The 24,723-nt window shown below is 46.1% G+C and overlaps 1 protein-coding gene across 18 annotated transcripts in view; it reads left to right on the top strand.

Moving 5' to 3' along the window:
• Window positions 1-2,747: 2,747 nt before the first annotated feature.
• Window positions 2,748-24,723, top strand: part of CD44 (CD44 molecule (IN blood group)) — an 86,626-nt gene continuing 64,650 nt past the window's right edge. For 16 of the 18 annotated variants that reach the window (XM_081061812.1, XM_081061810.1, XM_081061807.1 and 13 more), the window contains exon 1: window positions 3,233-3,431. In XM_081061812.1, coding sequence (XP_080917938.1) covers window positions 3,365-3,431 — 67 coding nt within the window. In that variant the 5' untranslated portion in view covers window positions 3,233-3,364. Of the gene's footprint in view, window positions 3,432-24,723 lie in introns of all 18 variants that reach the window. The other 2 variants (XM_081061813.1, XM_081061808.1) reach the window with 2 other exon arrangements.

The following is a 24,723-nucleotide window of genomic DNA, read 5'->3' as shown; positions in this document are numbered from 1 at the left end:
CCCTCCCTCTGTGTTTCAGGGAAGTGTCCTCTTGGTCACCGACAGCAGCAGGGTGCCTGCTCTTCAAGTGGGGCTCAGAGACACTGTCTTCATTTCAGAGAGGCCACCCCTGAGTTATGGGTGCCAGCCACAGAGTGATTGGAGAGTAGGCCCAGTGATGTTACAGCCTGAAACACGCTGAAAATGCAAGAGGAGCAGTCTATTAGCATGCAAGCTCTCCCCAACTCAGAACTTTACATTAAACTAGATAGTGGTTGTTATTGCGTGAATGTGTGTTTCCCTCCAAAATTAATATGCTGGGGCCGGCCTGGTGGCTCAGGCGGTTAGAGCTCCGTGCTCCTAACTCTGAAGGCTGCCGGTTCTATTCCCACATGGGCCAGTGGGCTCTCAACCACAAGGTTGCCGGTTCAACTCCTCAAGTCCCGCAAGGGATGGTGGGCTGTGCCCCCTGCAACTAACAACAGCAACTGGACCTGGAGCTGAGCTGTGCCTTCCACAACTAAGATTGAAAGGACAATAACTTGACTTGGAAAAAAATCCTGGAAGTACACACTGTTCCCCAATAAAGTCCTGTTCCCCTTCCCCAATAAAGTCTTTAAAAAAATTAATATGTTGAAATCCTAAACCCCAATGTGATGGTATTAGGAGGTGGAGCCTTTGGGACGTGATTAGGTCATGAAGGTAGAGCCCTCAAGAACGGGATTAGTGCCTTTATAAAAAAAGACACACAAAAGACTCTCTCTCTCTCTCTCTCTCTCTCTCCCTCACTCCCACCCTTATGTGAGGATAGGAGATGACAGCCATCTGCAAACTACGAACACAATTATGTGGGCACCCTAATCTCAAACTTCCCAGTCTCCTGAGTTGTGAGAAATACATTTCTATTGTTTAAGCCACCCAGTCTATGGCATTCTGTTATAACAGCCTGAACTGATTAAGATAGTGGTGATGGCTGCACAATTTTGTTAATATACTAAATGCTACTGAAGAGTTAAAATGGTAAATTTTAGGTGATATGTATTTTAGCACAACAATAATAACAGCAACAACATCAATAATAAAACTTGCATTGGCTCCCTATTTCCTAGGGATCAAGTTCAAACTTCCTGGTACAGTTTACGACCTGACCCCACGTCCCTCTCTAGCCTATGTCTTGTTTTCCCCCTTAAACTCTTCATGGGATCAAAAATTCAAGTCATTCCAAACTGCTCTCCATTGCCTGAACAAGCCATGTTCTCTCACTTTTCCATCTTCACTCACCATTTTGCTTTTAGTAATAATAGGAAACATTTATATATAGTGCTTATTATATGCATATACACACACACATATCTAGTGCTTACTACATGCAGGACTTTTGATTCATTTAATCCTCACAAACTCTATGAAGTAGATACTGTTAAACTTGAGGAAATTGAGTCTAATTGACTTATTCAAGTTCACACAACTAGTAAGCAGCCAAGGCAAGGTGTGAACCCAGGCATTCTGGCTCCTGAATCCTTGCTGTTGATCACTACAGAGTACTTCCTGTGGATGCTTTGTCCCTGCAGTTTCTTCCGAAGAATTCTTGGTTCAAATATCAACTCCACTGTGAAGCCCTTGTCCCTCCCCACCCTCACCTCTCAGGCATTCCCCAGGAGAGGATGCAGCTCTTTTCTGTAGGATCAACAGCACTCTGCACACACACACACACACACACACACACACACACATTGTGCAGTAATAGCCTGCTCCTGAGTCTGATTCCCTACCAAAGTGTGAGGCCCCTGAAGACAGAGCAGGTCTTATTTTTCCTGAACCTTTGAGCACTCACTACACATTTAATGAATTAAAGATGGCTGAGTGCCCTTTCTCTCAATTTCTGTCAATAAATAACAAAATCAAAAGGCAATTACTTTCCCTCAGAAATTTTGGCAAGGCTCCCTCAGGATTGGGCCACAGTCACTGATAACCGCCATCATTTCCTGTGTATCTCACCACACAAGAAGCCCACTCAGATTTACTTTCAGTAGTTCACATTTACAATAAATACTGCTTTTGATTTCCAAATGTGAAAGCACAGGATATTAGAGGTAGATATGAAATTATAATGCAGATATGATTTTTCAAACTCAGAATGCCTCCCTGAAAATATGACAATCTCCCCCAACCCTTTTTTTGAGATTTGTTGGGTAAGATAGATGGGGGAAAGCGGATTACTATTTGCACAGATCAGAGTAAAAATGTGATCAAGAAAGAATGGATGGGTGTGTGTGTAGATGAGAATATGGATAAAATGATGAGTGGGTACGTACCTGGATGGACACAGAGATGAACAAACACATGGGTGGATGGACAGAGGAGAAGACAGTGTATGGGTGGGTATGGGTTTATGAAGAAATGTGAACAAAAGTGTATGGAAAGATGGATAAGAAGTTGTATGGCAGGGTGGTTGGATCGATGAACGGACAGGAGGATGGATAGATGTATGAACCCCGAAGGGATGTAAGGAAAGATGGGTAGATAGATGAATGGGTGGATGGAATGTTTGGGAGGATGAATGAGAGTGTGGGTGAGTGGATGAATGACTGGGTGGATGAAGCCAGGTGCCAGCCTGAGACTGGAGGATGACACATGGGTTAGTGGAGCCAAATGCCAGCCCCATGGCTGGCCATCATCATCCTTCTCGAGCAGTTCTGATACGACGCAAAAATCCACCGAGCCATGTGGCCTTGACTGCTCATTTAGGGAAGAAGAATGAGCTCTTCCTCTCTCCCCTGGGAAGAATCACTCTCCATTCCTCCTCGCCACTTTCCCAGCTCCTCTCCGAGAACATCCAGCTGCCTGTGCAACCCAGAGAGAATTATGCCCGGCCCGGTTCAAAGAGAAACAGCGGAGGGCCTGAGGCTGAACCCAGTGGGGTGAGGTTTCAGGACGCAAATCATCTTCCCTCCTGAGGCTGCACTCCCAGCTGACGGGCCAGCGGTGGGAGAAGACAGCCGGTGCGTCCCCGGGCTCACCGGCGCCCCACGGCTCTCCCGGCTGCCGCCCAGGCAGCCCCGAATCACAATTTCTATAGAGAAAGGGTCGGGGGCGCCTGGGCCCGCGCAGAGGAGGGCTGGTACGTCTTTAAACCTCTGCCCGCTGCTTAGTCACAGCCCCCCTCGCTTGGGTGTGTCCTTTGCGCGCTCCCTCCCTCCTCTTAGGTCACTCCACTCGAATAAAAGCGGCAGCCAACTTCCGAGGCGCCCTCACTGCCATCGGTACCCCAGCCTCTACCAGGTTCGGGCCGCGCTCCACGCCCTGTCCTCCGCCCGTCCGCTGCCCAGCGCGCCGGGACCCTCCAGCTCCGCTCGCTCGCTCGCTCTCTGTCCGCTCCGACACCATGGACAAGTTTTGGTGGCGCGCAGTCTGGGGACTCTGTCTCGTGCCGCTGAGCCTGGCGCAGATCGGTGAGTGCCCGCCGGGGCAGCGGGAGGGAGTGACAGGAGTGGCCAGGACAGACCGACAGCCGCGCAGGCTGCGTTGGCCCTGGGGACCGGAGGGAAGGGGGCGGCGAGCGACTTGGAGTTGGTGAAGGAGGGCTAGCATTTGCGCTGGGCTGTTGGAGAGTGTGTTGGTGTGAAGTGCCGTTTTGTTAAAAGGAAAAGAGAAAGAGAAGCAAGTTTGCGGGGCGAGCTGCCGGCGCGCCGTTTGGGGCGAGGGCGCCCGGTCCTCAGAAAGTAACTGTACTCCTGGATGCGCACAGCCGGTTTCTGGACCAGCAGGCTCTTGTGCCCAAGGGTGCCCCAAGCCGGACTGGGCTGTGGCTTGTCAGGGCAGCGCTGGGCAGGGCAGGGGCAGGGCACGGGATGGGAGCGACGTGGCCATAGTGGTAGGCACCGTTTCATGTGTGAGAGCTGGTGGCGATGAGCTTTCCAGGAAGGGGTCCTGGCTTCCTACAGCTCTCCACTACGCCTGGGTGCCAAAGCTCTTACAGTTGGCTCCAGTCACTGACTATCTTACTTAGCGCTTGTGGGAACTTGCACCAGCTCTGTGGTGAGGTTCTGGGTCTCCGTGAGGTGCCAGCCTGGGGCAGGGAGTGTGAGTCGAAAAGGCAATGACTGGGCAAGGTGCTCATTCCTTGTAAACTTCTGCTTCTGCCAATCAGTTAGGGGAAATCCAGACAGTAATGTGGCTCATATTCCCGCCTGGCAGTCTTGGCACAGGGACAGAAGCCTGGGCACCAAGGTTGCATCTGGGACCCTGGAGCTGGGGCTGCCCAAAGCTCATCCAGACAGGGTCTGTGACTTTCAGTGGTTGTGGAGGGGGTGGCTGTGTGTGAGGTATTCTGGCGAGGCTGAACTCCAAGCGTTCCTTTTCTTTGTCTATATATGTACAGATAATTACATGGCTGATTTGCTTATCGCTAGCAAAATTAATTTTTCTTTTAAGAAGTGCCAGCTGGGTCATTAAAACCACTCAGCCTATGGTTAATTCTACCCAGCAAGTGTTTATTAAACCTAGCTCTGGGGATACCAAGAACGTAAAAGTCCTACCTGGGTACGTGAAACTGAGAATAAGTGGGGAACCAGGATTTGAATTCCTGAAACACAAATAATAATAATAATAATTATTATTATTATTATTTTATCATTATTTGTAATAATAATATAATAATAATAATAATAATAATAATAATTGGCATGACAGCACTAGCCACCATGTATTGCACACGTTCGCTATGCCAGGCACTGTAAAATTCTTTACATGTGTTATATCGTTTTACCCTCATGGTGGTCCAGTGATACATGCCCTGCTATTAGCTCTGTTTTACAGGAGGAAAACAAACTGAGGCTCAGAGACATTAAGTGACTTGCCAGTGTTCACACAGCCAGAGGACTGGTTCTCATGTGAACCCAGGCCCATTCGCCTATGCTTAGTCAGAATATGTTACACTGTATGTGTGGCATGGACAAAATCGAAAACGATTTCGGGGAAGGAGGGGTTGTAGTGGACCAGAGGCCTTAGAAGAGAGAGGGGCTGGAGATCCAATGGCTCTTAAAAGGCAGAAATACATGGAATGGGAGAGAAGAGGGAAAATTAAGTGTAGGGAGAGCCCTGGACCTGGCCTCAGAGAAGAGAGGCCTCTGGGGAAGTTGATCTGTATGTCACCGTCCAGTGACATCTTCTGCTTTCTGAGGATTCTGACACCCAACTCCTCCCAATTTGTCTGCCTGATTCTTCTGAAGGACCCCATTTCCAGATATTTGGCTCTCTCCTGACCCTCGAGGTTCTCCCAGAGACCAGCAGGCTCACCCCTACCCCACGTTTCCATGGTCACTTTGGGCAGTGTCTCTTGGAGGAAGCACAGAAACTGCCATTAGCAATAACTGCCTGGGCCCTGGCTTTCATGTGCTTGTAAAGTTGTTTGGAAGGAACTAAGACTTGGAAAGGAGACATGACTTAACAGTGGTCTCAGAGTGGGCAGACAGAGAGGGGAAGAAGAAAGACGAGGGGGGAAGAAAAGGCACTTGTCCTTGCCCCTTTCCAGGGGATGGTGGGCTCTGGAAGACAGTGAGGAAACTTTGGAAAGGGGCAAGGCTTTGAGGAGGAAGAAAGATCCAATGTTCATATTGGAAAGCAAAAAGTAGAGAAAGGCCAAATGTAGTTAAACAACATTGGATCCAGAAACCCTGAGTTGGAGAACAGATATGTTGAACTAGTTGTCTTATGTGGGAGGAAGAAAGTAGCCCTGGGTGGAGGGTGGGATGAGCTCTCTTGCACACATCCCCTCCTTTCCTCCGTGGGCCAGAGGTCATGGCTAGGGAATCACGCCCTGGGGTGTGTCTGAGAGCTCTGTGGTTTGGGGGTGGCATGTGTCCTTCTGTTCTCTCTGAGCATTAGAGACCCCTCTTGCTGGGCATTAGAGCTTTGGCTGTTTTTCCCATGTGAAGCAGCAAGGAAGCAAACGCCCATCACTGCTGAGGCAGCATCAGTTAATTCGGTTATTCCCCAGATACACATGGGACATCTACTTCCTGCAAAGGCTGCGTGCCAGGTAGGCATGTTTGAAGCTGGCAGCCAGTAGGAAAAGTTTCCATTTTCTTCCAAATTGCCCCACATGGGAGGGGATACTGGGTAGCCTGAAATTCTTAGTTTATGGCAGACCTCCCTTCCATTCATTCAAGAAATATTTCTTGACTCATGGTCATAGACTCAGAGACGGGGATTCCAAAGATTATTCAAAAAAAAAAAAAAAAAGCCCAACGCTTTTATTCCCTAGAAGGAAACAGACCCTGAAAGGGAGGGAGGCATGGCTTCCCCTCTCTCCGACAGACCGTTAAGGCAGGACACTTCCCATACATTAGATTTCTGAAATATCAATGTCATCAACAACTGGAATGAGTTCCATCTGCGTCTGTCCTCTGCAAGGATGGGCAAGATGTGGTCTACTGGTATTTCGTGCCTTAATACTATCTTAAACACACATGACAATTTTTTTTTTTACTTTACTCCACAATATATCCTGTTGGAGTTTAATATAAGAATAACGATATGCATATGTCTTACCATAAAGCAAAGTTGATGCTCAAAGAAGAATCTCTGTACTGTCCTGCGGCTTCCAGGGCCTCCTGGACCAACGCTGGATCCCTCAGAGTTAGAAGCACCGAGTTTTAAAAGCTTGACACTCTGCTACTGTGCCGTATGCTTCTGTTCAAAGCAGCGTCCTAAGTCCCCCAGAAAATATTGTGTACTGAGCACGGACTCTATGCGAGAGATTAGCTTCGGTTATCTTCCAGAAGCCTCACAACAGCCCGATATACACTCAGCACTCCCTTAACTACATTTGCTAGACAAAGAAACTGAGGGGGGGAGATGGTATGGTACGACTTTTAAGGACACACAGCTAATAAGTAGTGGAGTTGGGGTCTCCCACTGTCTCACATCCCCCACGTTAGACTCCAATGTCTGTGTTCCTTTGATTCATTTCTTTGCCTCTGGCAGACTTTGGAAACTGTGTGTGGTTCTCCCCCACCCCCACCCTCCCCTCCCTTACGGCCAGCTAACATGAAGCCTGGTTTGAGTGTCTTCTCTCTCCTTGGCAGGCTGTGGACTTTTGGCTGCCCTGCCCTACTCTGCCCTGGCCTGTCTCTCCCCAGGTTTGGCCACAGCTGTCAAGAGATGCCAACCTAGTTATTTGTTACTAAAATAAGTCCCTTGCCTTATCAGAGTCCAGCTGCCCTTCTAGACATGCTCTCATTTGCAGGCTTGGAAAAAAGGGAGAGGCTGTTCCTTGCCTAATAGACAAGTTAAGGCAATGCCCTCTGCCTGAAAATTAAGATAGAGGCCCTTCACTGTCTCTCCCACTGAACCTGCAAGCAATTAGATGCATTGACCCAGAAAGCCTCCTTGTCACATGCTCACTGGAAACCCTCAGCATTTAGCAGATTGTTATGTACCTCCTGGAGGGAGTCTTGAGGACCCAGGCGGTGGGTTAACACAGTTCTCTACAAAAGTCAAGGATCTAAGCCCATGTGGAGTTGCAGGTGACACGTGGCCACCCAGTGAGATTTCAGATCAGCCTGCCAAGTTAGATGGTTCCAGGCTGAGGTCCCCAGACAGAGTGGAGGTAGTGGGAGGGAAACGGGGCCTGACTGGGGCTGGGACAGGGCTGTGTTTCCCCCGCACCTCCCTTTTAACTGACTCCACCCAGAGCCTGAAAGGGAAGTGGCTCTTGTAAGAGAATGACCAAAGCAGGTGCCAGACAATGCATAGTTCTCAAAGGGGATCTTTTCTGCCTCAAAGAAAAATTCTGGGGGTTTGCACAGCAAGAAGCTGATGATGACTCAATTTCCTTTGTGTCTTTGCTTGAATGGGAAGCACACAAGTGTTCTTTAGAATTACCAGGGTAGGCTAATGCCTCCCACCTTAAATTTAAACCCCACTTTTCACTCAGCAAATTGAAATCTTTCTTTAAAAAGTGTGCTCCCCCTAAGCAGGCCAACAAAGGTGTCAGAAGCCAGCCCAATTTGCCAGTGTAAGGAAGGGATGCTTTCTACAGTTTGGTTGTGGATCTGGCCTGGTTACAGTGATTGTGCATTCCAGACTTTCCAGGAGAATCAGGATTTTGAATATGCAAATACTCTACCAACTGACCCATAGTATATATTTTGACTACATCTTTATATATTTTTCTACAAATAAATGCATGTCTTCATGTAATTAGAAGTCAAAAATTTGACTTGTTACATAAATAAATTCACATCTTTACAACTCCTCAGTCAGTCTAGTGTCGGATTAAATGATGTTTGGTTGAGAAAATGTGTATTTTGGAGAGAAATATTTAGTATTCCTCTGTTCTCCATTTCTCGATCACCACAATATATGAAGTACCAGGAAAAGCCACATATTTGATCCTTGCTTGCTACATACATGGGTGTGCTGTAAGTCTGTATGCACCCGAACGCATGTGTCCACACATAACGTGGGTCTTGCTAGTCAGTCGCTAAGCGTTTATAAGGTGTTTGCTGTGGGTCCCACACTGTGTTCAGTACTGTGGGGAATCAGACGTATGAGATGTAGGCCTTGCGTTCAAGAAGCTGATGGCCCAACCTGCGTGTAACACAGTACAGTGGAATGACAGCCTGGCCAGTTTAGATGATCAGGCTAATGGCATTGCCAAGCTGAGGTGCAGCAAGGAGGGCTGGAGGAATCAGTGACGGAGAGGAGGGACCAATGGGGACAAGATAGGATTTGAATATATGAACAAGAGGGAATGAGAAAGGGGTGTGTATATTTCTGTCATCCTGCTATTGATTTTCCCACCCTCAAATAAGTCAATGAATTAACTAGACAGTACAGTCCACAAATGTTTATGCACTGCCTGTTCAGTGCACCAGGTAGCTAGGCACCGGAGAGGTCATTGTCAGGGGGTCACTGTCCTTGCCCCTGTGTAGCTCACAGTCCAGCATAAGGTTTCCTGGATAATGGCTGACTGTGCATTCTGGCTTCCACATGCTAGATTCTGGTTAGTACATCCCCCATCCCCATTGTGACAACAAAAGATGCCTCCAGACATTGCCAGATTGGTGGGTGGTGGGATGGTTAAAGTGGCCCCCACCTGGGAATCCCTGGTGTAACAGGATGGCGGCCACCCTGGTAACCTCATCTCTTACAATGAGGTGTGTGGTTTCCATAAGTCACCAGTTAATTAGTCTTAAACCTTCAGAGTAAAATGATGCAAGAATGCCTTTTTTATCTTTGGGGGCCCCGGGGTGCAAATAACTTTCACACTTCTCAAAGGGGGAAAACTAAGCATGACATATCTTTTATCTGTCTTACTGCAGCGCTGGGGGAACCCCATGACATCAAGCATTGGTATCTCACTCATTTTTGTGGTCCCAGATCCCAGTGCTGGCCCATGGCTGTTATCAGTAACTGTTGAACTGAAATGAATGTCTGGAATACAGAAATAACTCTATACACATATATGGAATATCACACCTAAGATGTAAATACGTTTATGTGTATATAACAGTCGTGATGGCTGTCTTGCTCTGGGCAGGTCTGAGGAGGGCGCTTGGCTGGCCAGCTGCCCATCACAGGACTCGTGTTTGGTCTGCCCAAAGATGGAGATCACCCATCTGTTTGTGGCTTTGGTGGCTGCTTACTGTGGCTGGGATGTCTAAGGACAGGGTTACTAGATTCCTAAGCTGAGAAGGGAGTGGGAGCCAGGAAGGATGATGACACCAACCCTGAAATTTAAACCTCAAAATAAAACACTCCCCAGCAGCTGCCTGCTTAGGGGTCTGGTTATTTTCGAGCTGCTGATCTGAGTTTGGACTCCTTGGGTGAGAGGCTCACACCCATCCAACCTGGAACCCATCCATGCCTGCTTCTGGAAGGCGGTGGCAGCTGGGAGAGAAGCAGAAAAGCTTCACAGAGAATTCTTGCCTTCTCTGTGCATCTCCTGCAGCTACTAAAGGGGGAAGTCTCCAGGGAAGCCTGACATCTGACGGGGAGCCACATTGGCAATGACAAAACATGTCTCCGTTCCACAAAGCTTGCCAAATCTGAAGTAGCCTAGCATGGGGGCAGGTCTTGCACACCCATGGATCATCTGCTCAGTGAGACTCGGAGACAGGGAGTGAAGCACAGAAAGAGGGCATGGCTGTTGTGGGGGAACAGAACCTCCTGACACCGGGTATCCCCGAGTTTGGGGTGCACTGGCTGCCTGGGTGTGTCCTCCTAAGTACAAGTGTGGCCAGACAGGTCCCAGGTGGGTGGAGAGGGGCTGAGTCATCAAGGAGGTGATCTGTAAAACTCAAGCCCCCAAAATCTTCCTTGAGTCTTCAGCTTTTGAGAGTAGAGGCTAATTGGAAAACTCCAGTAGGGAGAGAGATCATTCACACAGATGGGCAACTGTGAGCATTTGCTGGGATGTCATTGCCAGGCTCATTTGGCAGTGCCTGAAATGCATCTTTCTTCCCCACAACCTTTCTCGAGACTTAGAACTCTTGCACCTTTTGCGCTTGCTTCTTTCAGCTAGTTGTACCGTGTTTCCCCAAAAAGAAGACCTAGTCGGACAATCAGCTCTTATTTTACTATAATATAAGACCGGGTCTTATATAATGTAACAATGTAACATGCTCTTAGTTACATTGGTGTTCTTCCTTACTATAGCAAGATGTCAGGGCAGCCCCAGAAACTCCAATGATGATCCCTGGTAGCACTCTGGTTGTTTTCATAAACCCCATTTGGAAATCAGGTGTGGGTAGAGTCCTAAAGTTTACAGATCTGGTTTTGCCCTGCTTTTTCACATGTGATGTTCGAGGAGGGGCCTGGGACTGCAAAAATAAAAAAGAAGTTGTAATGGAAACTTCTTCCCATTCATATTATGAGTGGCTCATTTGTTCCAATCCCTGGAGAGATGGTCTGCTCTCTTCTATGTGATGGGAAGTTGGGGAGGGGCTGGGACTGAAAGGGATGGTGAATTGAGTTATTTGTTGATTATCACATCATTACTTGTCACCTGGATGAAAGGAGAAGGTTGTTGATTGATATTTCTCCATAGTCTAGGACTTCGGCTCTTGATTGGACAAAGCTGAGAAATGAACCAACCAAATAGGAGTAAAATGTTTGCCTTCAGCTTAAGGGTTCTTGGTACCAGGCTCTTCTCTCCACCAGCTCGCATTGATGAGAGAGGGAGGGAAACAGGGAGAAGGCTGTCAGGAATCAGGCTACACTCACCAGGCACAAAGAATTGACCTAAAGCTGGAAGTGTGCTATAGCCCCTTTTCCCAGTCCTGGCCCAAACCAGATGATCTCGCTTTTGTATGGCCCAGGTCACCATTGCCTGGGGAGGTCGGAAAAGGGGAGGGGATGTGTTTCCTCTGGGTGTCCCTGGCTGAGAAACAAACCACCCAGGAAAGGAGGAGGCAAAGCTCCCGGGGGATATTTGAGTTAGTCTGCAGAAAGGGTCCCAGGCCTTTGGCCTGCAGACAGAGAGTCATCACAGATTTCCCATCTATTTCAATTTCAGGGCATGTCTTTGCACTTAAGCAGGTCTACAGTGCCTGCTAGAAGAACCCACATAATAGTCATGGCTCTAGGCAGCCATTTTTTCTATTTCCTCTGTCAAAGAGAACCCGCTAAGATATTAGAATGATGACGATAAAGCTTCCTCATACATGTTCACCATCATGCAAATTGCGATGCCAGGTAGAAACCAGCAATGCCATGCAGTCAATACCTGGTCTTCTGCCCACAGCCTAGATGGTCGTTTCTGCTCAGGACCCTGGCCCCAGTCTTTGTACACTCCAAAAATATTAAATAAGCATCTACTCTACCAGTCACAACTGTTGCCTTCACTGAGTCTGTCTAGTTCGAGAAGCACAATCCAGCAGAGCTGAGCACCATCTTGCAGCCTGCAGAAACCAATTGATGTCACAGAGTTAGCCCCACAGGGTCCACTTCCCTGCATGGTGGACAAAGGTGCAAGTACCCTAAAGAGTGCTAGTCACACAGATGCAGACAAGAGTTTAGAGAGGGAAGTGATTGCTGCCACCAAATCTCCTGCCCACAAGTTTGTCCTTGCAGTGGATTCTCTGTAGTGGGACTTCCCAAGGTCAGCCTTAGAGATCAGGTATGTCCCTGTCATCTTCCCTGAGTGACTTTCATTTTCCCTGTTGTTTCCTAGTTATTTCTCCCTGACAATTCATAAACACCCCACAAGCATATCTCCATCTAAAAAGAAGTTCAAGGGATTCCTCTGAGCTATGTTATGGCCATCTGTTCTCTTTTGCCCATGAACGTAAACGCTCCCTAGAGAAAAGCCCGTGCGGTATGTACATTTCTGTATCACCCCAGCCCCCGCCTGTCAACAGTCACCCACTTATAGTAGATGCTCAATAAATATTTTGATGGCCGACAATGAATGAAGTTTCTAGATTTGGCTAGCAAACCCATCTGTACCATTTACCTTTTGTGATTTAAAGGTTCTGACTTATTCCTTTTCATCCTTTAAAAACTTTCCTGGTCCATAAAAACCTTGTAATTTTAATATTTTTGAGTACCTCTTGCAGTGATCCTCAAATCTCCTAGACATTTCTTTTCTCTGCACTCTCTCCAATGTGAGTGTATCATGTACCTTTCTTGAGGTTTGACATGTCGTGCAAGGCAGGGAAAGTTTAGGGCTCATTAGGTTTTGTCCAGTAGAACGGGAATCTTGATTTCCTATGGATCTGTCTGCCTCTCTGTGCCAGCACTTACTTTCAAATCTGGCCTCATGTATAAAAAACTCCACCCCTCATATCATGACACTCAGAGAAAAGATATCGGCTTTGTGATCATTATGTTAAAAGAAAAAAAAAAAGAGGGAAGTTGTTTCAATGGTTTAAAAACCTTCCATACCAAAGAGCACCTGTGCCAAACCAGGTGTGTAGTGTGGTGGAATGGGCATGAGGAGGTTTGGCTTTGGAAGAGGGTTGTGTAGAAGGAGAAAGGGCAGTGAAACAGGACAGACTTCAAGCCGAGTACCCTCTCTTTCGCTTAAGAGCTGCATGAGCTCAGACAGTTGCACACATTAGGTTCTAGAACAACGTTTAGCACATGGAGCTAAGTGTCTAGCACATAGACGGTGTCTTGAGAATAGAAACGGCTATTATTAGTTCCTCTCTATTACTGATGCACTGTGTGATACTCAGCAAATCATTTCACTGCTATTTGCCTCCAATTTTCCACGTGTAAAATGAGAGAATTGGATTCCAGTTGATCTGTAAAGTCCTTTCCAGGCCTCGTGTTCTATAAATCCACCAATCTGTGGGCCCACGATCACCTAAGCCTCATAAGACTTAAAGGAAACAATAACATGACTATAATGCACTGCCCAAAAAAATGACGCCTGGTTTGTATTAACTGTCAGAGTGAATTATTAATCCAAGTCAGAAACCAGCGTGTGGACCCAGTTACCTCCTAAACTCCAGTGGCCAAGAATGACTCGTAGGTACTTCGCTCAGGGGACTCCACCAAATCCTCTCAACCATTTGGAAGTGGGCAGATAAAGAAGCTCAGGCCAGAGAAGTTAGCAACATCTCTCAGTCACACAGCTAAAACTGCAGGAAGCCAGTTCGGGGGTTACCTGAAGGATCAGAAGGCAGTATGTACGGTTTCCAGGCAGGAATTCCCTCGTGTTCTCAGGAAATTGTTTTGCTTTCCCGTTCCCGAATCCCGAGAAAACTTGGTTGGGAAATCGGGAAAATCGGCTCCTTGAACCCAAGTGGTTGGTGGTATCGGCTGTCACTTTGTGGAAACGATTCATCGTGGAGAACAGAAAACAGTTTATGTCTCGGGATTTGGGAACGGGAAAGTGAAAAAAATTCCTGAGAACCGGCGGATATTCCCACCTGGAAACCCTAGCAATATGTTTTACTTTAAACTGCTTTACAAAACATTGCATCACATGGCCAGAAAAACCAGCCCCTGAAGAAGAGAAAAGATGGTATCCTTCACTTTCAAAACTCCATAAGCATCTTGGTAACTCTACAACATTTTAGTGCAAAATGAACCACAATATTCATCCAAACCAGTGCTTAGAGGGTGAGTGCTACTAACCTATGGAAAATAACTAGGGGGGCCATGGGAATCTAAAAATAAGCAGAACAAATACACACACACACACACACACACACACACTGGGGCACTGAGCAAGGCAAACCTTGCTTCTACTCAGAACCTTCCAGACTCCCACTGAGATATGTCTTTCTTTTCCATGAAACCAGAGAAGCTCTTGCTCAGGAAAAAATAAATAAAAAGGAAGTCATAAAGACTGCGTATTACTTAGGAGTTTGCCAAAGTTGGTCAGGGACTAAATCCCCTGTTGGGCTTCTGACCTTCTATCAGTCACCAAAAGTCCTTAGTCGGATGATAGTCCATCCTGGGTGTGCCCATTTCATATCCTTCTGAAACCACTGACCAGAAGTTGTAAGAAAATATCAGATGGGTTCAGTTCTCATGTCATATGCAATGCTCTCAATTGTTGCTAGATATGGTTCAGTCATCTGTATCTCAGGCCAGTCCCGCAGACATATCCTTCCAGGAGAAGTGAGAACCCACAGAGGTTTATTTTGCATTTCTCTGTCTCAGTCACAGCATGATTGTGGGCAAGATTCTTCCCTTATTGATTGCCTCTGTTTCCCCAGTTACAAAATGGTGATGAACTTACCAACTCAATTCATTAAACAGTACTGTGTGCCTGGCTCTGTGGAAAGAAGTGAAGGAAGTAGAAGATCTAGGCTCTGTCCTTAGAGAGCTCACAGTTTGGTGGGAGAAAAACTGAATACATGAAAGAACTATGCAAGATTATGTATCATCAGGTGCCAAGATGAGGGAAAGCAGGTACCGTGTTTCTCCGAAAATAAGATCGGATCTTAATCTTTGCTCCACTAGGGCTTATTTTCAGGGAATGTCTTATTTTTTTCATGTACAACAATCTACATTTATTCAAATACAGTCATGTCGTCTTCTTCTGGAACATCGTCATAATGTACTAAATGCGTCCGTCTGGCTGAGATCTTAACTTGGGGTAGGGCTTATTTTTGGGGAAACACGGTGTCTCCATGAGTGATAAATGTATGAGACAGTTTCATGGAAGGATGGAATTTGAGGATGAGATGAGTATGGGAAAGAAGATGGGCAGAAACAGGAGAAAGGAGAGCAACCCACAGAAGTATAAATAAAGCAAGAGCTGAAAAGTTTAAAGTGGAGAAAATATGAATGGCTTGATTGAAGTCAGGAGAAGGCTCAGCCTATCTGAATAAGAGCCTCCGTGTTGAAAAACAGTGAAGGATGTTGTTGGACAGAATCCAGGTGATCAAGTAACACTGGCTCCATCTTACAAGGTCCAATTCTCTTGCCCCAGAGACGTTCTCATTACATCCTCTTCAGACAATGCTAGACTGACATCAGAAGCAGACCAGCTCCAACATTGTTTGAGATAGAACTTGGGCAACTTTGCCTGAGTTGGAGACCAGCGCTTTAAGAGAATCCCAAACAAGACCTATAGCAGAAACAACAAATAGATTTCAGCCCATATAACATTTCCCATTGATTACCATGTTTCCTCAAAAATAAGATCTAGCCAGACAATTAGCTCTAATGCATCTTTTGGAACAAAAATTAATATAAGACCTGATATTTTATATTATATTATATTATATTATATTACCCAGTCTTATAGTAAAATAAGACCGGTCTTATAGTAATTTTTGCTCCAAAAGATGCATTAGAGCTGATTGTCTGATTAGGTCTTATTTTTGGGGAAACAATACTAGAAGCTGCCTGGAGGGCTGTGCTAAGAAGCCAAACCTTGACTCAGCTACAGAGAGTTCTGTGATCTATTAGTGATGTCTGCAATGGGCACAAAACGGAGGATTTGACTCCCATGTATTACATGAAGATCACCACAGTAGAGCAGCAGATTTTTCTAGTTTATGCTTCTGATAGTTATGCGCAATTCTGAGAGTTTAACCACTTGAATCTAGTCAGCTAGCCATACCATAGACTCCACCTCCTTCCAAAACAGTATAAATGCAGTTTCTTACACAAAGGAGTTTAGTTGCTTGAGTCTTGTCTTATAATTCACTACCACTGTGTTTTCCCATCACCCCAGTTGAAGTTAGATGTTGGGAGCCAGGAATCTGCTCCGTGTGAACAGGGCCAGACTTCTTGGCAAAGGGCCCCTTCTCCACATCAGCTTCTCCATCTGCAAACTGAGAAGACAAAAATGATGCCTCACCCATTGGGGTGATAGGAGGAATTACTAGCTAATGTGAGTAAAGCCTTTGAAGATGAAAGGGTTGTATGTGCACGTTAATTACAACTTTTATCAGCCCTGGAGCCTCTGCATTCTCAGCTGCCACTCCAGGGCTCTTCTGTGCCTCCCAAAAGCAGACAGCAGCGGCATTCCACAGACTGGCCCCTCTGGGTCCTGCTGGTAGCATCCAAATCAAGAAGGCTGGATTCTGAACTCAGACTGGCTAGCCCACTGTGGACTGCTCAAGTTTCCCACTACTCATCCCCAAGGGAAAAAGTAAGTCCACTACCTGGGCAGGTAAGATAAGGTAGAACCCAGGTATAAACAAAAGGCTCCATCAAGTGTTGACTAGAAATAGCCCCCAGGTGAGATTAGGACACTCTGCTCTAATTCCCACCCTGTCAAAGCCTAATTGTGTGACCTTGGGCTACTGGCTTTATCTGTCTAATGCTTCAATACACTGTGAAACACCTGGGAAATAATCCCTCTGCCTTCCCTAGACCTCTCCACCTTTGCCTGCTCCTGTGAAAGTGTTTTGTGCTGGTCGGCAGAAGCACGTGACGTGGAACTACAAGGTCCTATTATTACCTGAGGTAGCTTTTGCCTTTATCTCTGTCTCCTGTTGCTGGTTGACCCCAATCATTGAAACTGTATTCTTTGGAATGCTCACCAATCTCCTCCCAGCTGCCATCCCCTCCTGGGCAGTGCTTATCTAGGAGGACTTGGTATGTGCTTGGGCTTCTTGGTTCTGCCATTTCCTGAGGCATACAGATGCTGTCGGGCTGGCAGGGGACCTGGGTGCCCTGCCAAGTTGAGTGGCAATGCCCTTGCTGGGGTAATTCAATAAAAGTGCTAGAGGCAAGGATGCGAGGGAGGGTTTTTAAATGCTTTGCTAGGGCTTAGAAGGTGCGGGCTGAGGTGGCTTCCTACAGCAGCACCAAAGTATGGATCCAAACAGGCAGAAGAGGAGAAAGAGAAAAGAGACCCTAAGTGAGAAGTTATCATGGGCTGGTGACAAAAAGCCAGAGATGATGGCATATCAGAACGGGAAAGAGTATGTGGGGACAGAGTCCCAGAGAGCAGTTTTCGGGCTCTCGAACCTCACGTGGAAAGGTGCTGGCTCGGGTAGTAGATGGCCATCAGCTATAACCAGTTAGCCATTAGCCACTAAAATAACTGCCATGGCTAGGCCGGCAGGTTGGTTGGTTGGTTGGCAGAGAAGCAGATGGCAGGTTGCGGATCGTGTGGCTCCTGCTTCCTGTGTCTCCAACCCAGCCGCCAGCAAAAATATAGAGATATGACTCCCCTATCTACGGCTTCGTGGATGTTCCCTTTGGGCCTCGCCATATCCTGTGTTCTTGTGCAGGGAGCGGGAGCTGAGACCCTGCATGACAGGGGACTATAAGTTATATAGCTTCCTTGTGGGACAGATAAAAGCAGGTTGTCTCAAAGCCTGCAAGTGACTTGCCCAAGAGGACGCAACCAGTTACCGTAGAGTCAAAACCGTGGTCTTTTGACTCAGTCCAGTGCGCTTTCCATTTCACCCTTTGAGATGATGGAGGACAGGGCATTAAACCAAAGAAGACAATGGGCTGACCAAGGCAAGAAGACTTGGAATGACAAAGCAAGGACGATACAAGGGGACTGGTAGCACCATGGGACATAGTGTGGGTGTAGCGTCCATCGTGTACACTACACTGGAGTCTCCATGGCACTTGGATCTGGTTTCCTGTGCAGTATCTTGTACGTCCATATGTGGCCTTTGTTTTGATCCTTTTTGACTTAATCAGCATTTTGAAATGAGAAGGCCCAGCATATCCTGGCCTGGTGTTTCCCCAGCCTCTCTGAACAATTCTGTAAGTCAAGTCAGCAATCAATGGTTTTCAAAGGATTCACGTGTTCACTCAACACCTATGTACTGAATACCATGTGCCAGGTGTTCTGCTAGGCATTGGGAATACAGCTTTAAACAAGAGAGGCACAGTTTCTGCTCTCATGGAACTTACAGTCTGGGGAGACAGGCAGTAAACAACTAATTATGCCCTTATTTGATTATACTTGAAGTAAATGCTGGGAAGGAGAAGCACGGGGTCTTGTGAGAGCATCTAACCAGGAGACCTCACCTGATCTAGCGCGTCAGAGAAGGCTTCTCTAGACATATAGGAATGTAACAGCAGTACCTATGTTTGCTGGATCCCCACAGTTCATTGGAGGGCCTGCTTGTTGGGTGCCTCAACCCTACCAGCTCTCAGGATCAGGGGACAGTCCAGTGGATGGGGTTCAAAGCTCTTCACGCAAATGGAGCCAAGGCAGCCACTCTTCTGGCTGCCTTACACTCAGGTCGTCTGAGTAAGAGAGCAAGAAAAGAAAGCTACTCCTCAGAATTCTGAAAGCAACTGGTTTATCATGTCTGTCGTATGATAGTGGTGGGAAGGGAACGCTTACAACCTCCAAGCTCACTCAGACTTTTAGGAACACGTGCTGGGGCCACAAAGGAACCCAGACTCTGGGGAATTATAGTTGTCATATGACGGAATTATTTTAAGCCATGCAGGGAAATCCATCATTTACTTAGGCATCTTTAGCAGGAAAGCCTTGGTTTAGGGTCATATCTCATCCATTTCATTGGAAGGTTCTTGATCTTGTTTTGAGTGCTTTGGTGGCTGGAGCTTAGATTAGAGTCTGTGTGTAGGGGCTGGTTTTCAGGAGGGCTTCCAAAAGTCATGCAGGCACATCTATTGGGTCTAGTCAGCAGCTACAGGCGAGAATCCTAGGCTATGGATGTCCAACCACTTGGTTACAAGGACCTCACTCCTTTGTCTTCTTTGTTGTGGTAATTGGAGACGACCAGAGTGGACTCTATGAGGAGAGTGGGACAGATGTGGTGAGAAAACAAAAACCATCACTTAACATGCTTTCAAATGAAAGCATAAATAATAGTAACAATATTTATCAATTGGTAGAAGCACCAGCTAATCCAAATGGTCAGTTATAAACAACTGTGTCTTATAAATGAGAATAGATTCAAGGTTGTCCCCCCGATGATGATATAACATTCTTTCACTTCTATTTAGATGTGCTTTCTTGGGTAGGAGAGAGAGGGACGGGGTTATAGCTATCATGGTTGAACTTAAGTTACAACCCATCTATGCATCAAGCCGTGATGTGTCCCCGATGTAATTGTTGTCTGTCACGCGTGTTTTGGTATACCCATATCAATGCATGCCAGCTGAATATCTCTGCAAGTAACAGAGTAATCAACAGTCATAAAATAATATCTCCTACAACAAGAAGGATGGAGGTAGAACAATTTCAGGAACTCAATGATCTCATCAAAGACCCAGTTTTCTGCCACTCCCAGTGTCTTCCTACAGTTTAGCCCCCTTCATGGTCTGAAACTGACTCTCACAGTTCCAGGCATCCTATGAAAAACAAACGAACGAAAAAAATCAGTTTCCAGCACCAGAAAAAGGAATGGTTATTCATAAACATCTCTTCTGAAAAAGGGAGGAATAGCTTTTCCCAAAGTCCTGAATTGACTTCCCTTTATTCCTCATTGGAAGAAAGGGGTCACATTCCATGAAATGCCCAGACTGAACCAATCATTGGCAAGGACTCTGAGCAAGGTGCTTGCCTTAGACCAGTCACGATCCACACACGGTTGCTGGGATTTGGGGCCTCAGCTCCCATGAAACACAAGTTCGGGATTTTAAACAAAATCAGGGTTCAATTAGATCTTTGTTGCGTTGGTAACAATGTGTGCTACAATGACTAAGGCTCCAAAGGGTGTCCACCCACCTGGCAGAGTTGTGATTTGAGATGCTCTACAGTCTAAAGAAGAAAAAAAGGCAAAGCTAAGTTTTTGTGTTCCTAAGCCACACCCTCCACCTTCTGAGAAGACACACCTCATGGATCGAGTTCACCTGGGGGACAGGCTGCTTAGACGAGGCGCAGATGGTCTGTGGTTATCCTCCATCATAATAGCTATAACGCCATCTTTTTCTCTTCCCAACAGAAGAATATCAGGGGATAACCTTAAATCTGTTATAATTTATAGGACATAGACAACCTTGTGCACACTTGAGCCCTTTATTATTAGAAACTCCTTGTTGCAACCATCTCAGCCCTGCTGGAGACGTACCAGGCAGAAGGAACACTAATCTGCAGGGATCCATTTGAAAAATGATGACCTTGGACAAGCATCTCTTCCTGTAAATTACGAGATGATGACCTCCAAGGGAGATAGCCAGCTTCTTTTTTCTATAACTACTCCTCGCGTGTTTTAACGTGTGGGTAGTGTTTGCAGCTCCATTATCTAATCCAGCCCTCACATTAACTTTGTGATTAGCATTATTCTCCTGTACAAGAGAGAAATGTAATGACTTTCGCAAGGCCGTATAGCTAATTAGTGCAGGTTCGGGATTTGAACCCTAGCTTTCTACCCTCAGAGATGATGTGCATGTCTCCACACCACGTTGGTTTCCAGTGGACCGGACTTGCTTACAAGGAATCTAGAATGAACTATTGGATTTTATAGGGACAATTTTCTTTTAGAAGCAGGCAAACTTCTTCCTAATAGTTTCTTTGAGTCTGAAACTCGTGTCCAACATTTTAACACTTTAATAAACCCCAAGATGAATAGGAGGGATTCCTGGGCCAGTCCCCTGTCTCTGAGTGGTCAGCTAAGCAATCAATCTAACAGCACTGGGGGGCAACATTAGGATTCTTTTGTTTGTTTTCCATTCCTTTTTTTTTTTTTTATCCTAAATACCATTAAAAGATTTATCACGACTGCAGTCAGGGAAGAGGAGCCCAAGGGATGTTTAATGTGGACCTCAAGGATATGATTGTTTCTTACACAGGAAGGGGGCTGCCTCTTTTCAGAATCGAATGATGAAAGCTAGAGGAAATGGATTCTGTTAAACCAAAATGATTTATTTTGAGGGTGAATTTCCTGACCGTGAGGCTTGCTGAGCAGTAGACTGACCTGCTGGTCCCCAATCCATCCCTTCAGGTCTCAGCTGAAATGGCATTGCCTCGGGGAGCTATCTCCTGGGGACAGCAAAAGCCCTGGGGAAAAAGGCTTCCCCTCAAACGAGGTGCTCAGCACCTTGTGCTCCATCACATGCTGTGCAGTTGACTTGCTGAATGTCTATCCTCTGCCCCAGGCATAACCTTCATTCGGATAAAGACCTTGCCTGATCCCTGCGCCCAGAACAGTACACAACACGTGGTGGCCCTGAATGAAACCTTATTGAGTGAATGAATTTGCGACTGGGATTATCTTTTCTGAAGTCCTGTATCCATTTGAATGTTGGATGGGTTTTGTGAGATTATGACTTCCATAGTGAATTCAGAATGTGATCTCCAAATTCAACTTAAAAAAATTCTATCTATCTATCTATTTATCTATCTATCTACCTATCTGTCTATCTATCTATCTGCTATCCTGCCATCCATCCATCCATCCATCCATCCATCCATCCATCCATCCATCCATCCATCCATCTATCCGTCTATCATCTGTCTATCATCTATCATCTATCTATCTATCTATCTATCCATCATCTATCTATCTATCTATCTATCTATCTATCTATCTATCTATCTATCATCTATCTATCTATCTACCTATCTATCTACTGGAATAAAGGATAAGTGCTAAAAAAGCAACTGAGTGTCAGCAAGCAGGCCATATCTTCTCTCATTCTCTCCTTCCTCTTTCTGGTTGTGCTCCACCCCAATTCCCACCCTTTTCCTCGGCTGGCATCTCCTAAGAAACGGTCTCTTCTGTGGTTTCTTGCAAGGGCACCAAGGGAAGCTGAATATGTATAGTGTCTCACCACTCCAAATGGATGTGAAAAAACAAGGAGGAAACCTTTCCATTTGGGGGTAGGAAAGATGGGACAAGGTTTGGAGGGGCAAGCCTTACCTACTTCCGACTCTTCTTGCTGGGGGCAGAGGGAGGGGCTCCTTGTGGCTTCCTTCTGGGACATTCCTGAGGCAGCTCTTCTTTCAAACAAGCATTTAACTCTTTCCTGCATTAATGGATTTCAATTTTTTTTCCCAAAGTGTGTCAGAAACTCACAAAAACCAAAAAGTTGATGGTTAGACTATTTTCTGCATTTAATAATAACTATTTGAGCTGCTTTGTATATAAATGACATTACTTTGATGCATAAAAATTTAGGATATCTTCATTTGGATATATCCAACCGCGGTAGCAAAAGGGTTAAGGATTGTTTCTCAGGATATAGGAAAGGTACCCTATTATCTGTTTGAGCTTCCTGTTCTGTATATTGTTTGGGAGGCTAAAGTCAACAGCTGCTCTTGTATTCTGCATTGTTTGCATTGTTAAAACCTTTGGGAAACTCATTTGGTTTCTTCTCCAAATGAGCTTTCCACATCCCCCGAAACACATTTAGAAACAGGCCTCACTTCAAACAGGCCAGGAGGGAAGCCTGTCTCCCAAAGTCAGGTTTCCTTTCTTCTTCTAAAGGCTAGATTTGAGAATGTTCACTCAAGCCCACACAGTTGAGTCTCTGGACCAAGCCAGGCTGCCAGGGATGCACAAAGGGGGGTTGACTTTAGTGCCGCGGGCCCTCGGAAAGCAGTGTGTGTCCTAGAGTGAGTCCTGGGTTTGAGTCCCCTCGTCAATTACGTGGCTTTAAGCAATTAACTTCCCCGAGCCTCAATTTTCTCATCTTTAAAATCGAGTAATACCTAATATCTATGTAAAGGGTTGTGTAAGGACTGATGTGGTCAGGTGCATGACAGAATGCCTGGCATGGAGCAAGCATTCATCTATTTCATTGTGATCACTGTCATTATTAGACCTGGGACCTCTCGCTTCACCAGCCAGCCCTAACTTTGTTCCTGCTGCACTTGAGAAATGCTTCCAGCTGTCTTTGGAATATGTTCATTCCATTTCTGGGCAAAACATTAGCCAACAAAATCTCATTTGATTTGACAGGGAGGGTGCACCAGCGTGCTGACACCCACGTGTGCTTACTGGAACAACTGTTGCTGAGCAGATAAAGCAGCATGAGTTGTTCCGGAAACCTTGGCTATTGCAGTAGCTGGTGAAAGCGAATGGGGAAATGCATTCCAGGTCCTGTCTTTACTTGCACAATGACAGTCAATCTCCCAGGCTGCTTGTCTCAGCAGGATCAGCTCCTTCCTGCCTTCAGTCCTGGCACTTGGTGGTGGGGCCAGAGGAGGAGATGGTATTTTCCTCCCTTTAAGGTGACGTGTTCCTTTACAGTGCTTTTCCTTGGCCTCAGAATCTAGAAGGGCCCTTAGGGGCAGTTTAATACAGTAGCTTCCTTCTCATTCTGGAAACTTGGGAGTTTCCCAGAGTACACTTCCTCCCCAGAAGCCCCAGCTTGGAATTTCCTGGTTATGAATGGGGGACCAGCTTCTGAGGCCATAAAGTGCCCACCCATCCATCGTTGGGGTGTTCAATTCTTTCATCTCCCCAAATACCTTTAATTGCCTTAAACTGCTTAGTTCTGCTCTCTTCTCAAGAAAGGAAGCTCTGGGCACTCCCCGCCACACCTCAGTAGTGACTAACACTTTTACACCTTTGAACAGGAGTGTTTGACTTTGTGTCAGGTTCTCATTTTGCTTTTAATTTCATGAGAGTGTGGCTGTGGTGGACTGTGTTGTTCAGGCTGAAATCGATGATTATCAAAGCACAAATGATTTTTCCTGGTGTAACGACATTGTAAACTAGAAACTAGCGTTACCATCTGTATTAGGGAGCGGTGGCCACTCATCAAGGTTTTATCTTCCCGTGGGAGAAGGAAAAGGATTGACATTTTAAAAGCACCTGTTTTGAACCCAACTCAAGGTTGGTGCTTTACCTATATTTATTATCTAACTCCCATAAACTTCTCTTTGATGTACTCCCCAAATACCCATTGAATAAATGAATGACTGAATTTCCTCAGAGCTATTTTACAGGCTGAGATACTAAGTCTCATAAAGATGAAGTACCTTGCCTAAGAATGGCTCAACTCCTATGTGGTGGGGTTGCAATGCAATTCTGATCTCCCCTCTTCTTTGAACATTGCGAGTTCCCATTCAGCTTTATGGGGTTAACCCTATTCTTCCATCCCCAGAGCTGGAGGCCTTGAAAATTCAAGGCATCTCCTTTACCTAAGAAAATAGATTTTTCTGGCTCCTTGAAAATCAAGGGTCTTGAAACAATTTAGAACTACTGGGAGTTATCTTCAGGAAGGGAGGAGGTGGGAACGTCCCTGTCTCCTCTTCACAGGGGTAGTGAGGCCTCCAAGACCACCAAAGATCAAGGGAGCCAATTGGGGGTGGGTGTCTGGACTCCCAATTGTGCAGGTGGGGGCTGCTTAGCAGCTCCTCGCTTGAGAATTGTCTCACAGCTAAAGAATGGTTTGAATTGGCCGCGATGGGGAAATTCACTGCAGGGAGCA

This window comes from Rhinolophus hipposideros (assembly GCF_964194185.1).
Source record: "Rhinolophus hipposideros genome assembly, chromosome: 10".
Lineage (NCBI taxonomy): Eukaryota > Metazoa > Chordata > Mammalia > Chiroptera > Rhinolophidae > Rhinolophus > Rhinolophus hipposideros.
Note: the sequence above shows the minus strand (reverse complement) of the source record. Positions and strands in the feature narration are given on the sequence as shown.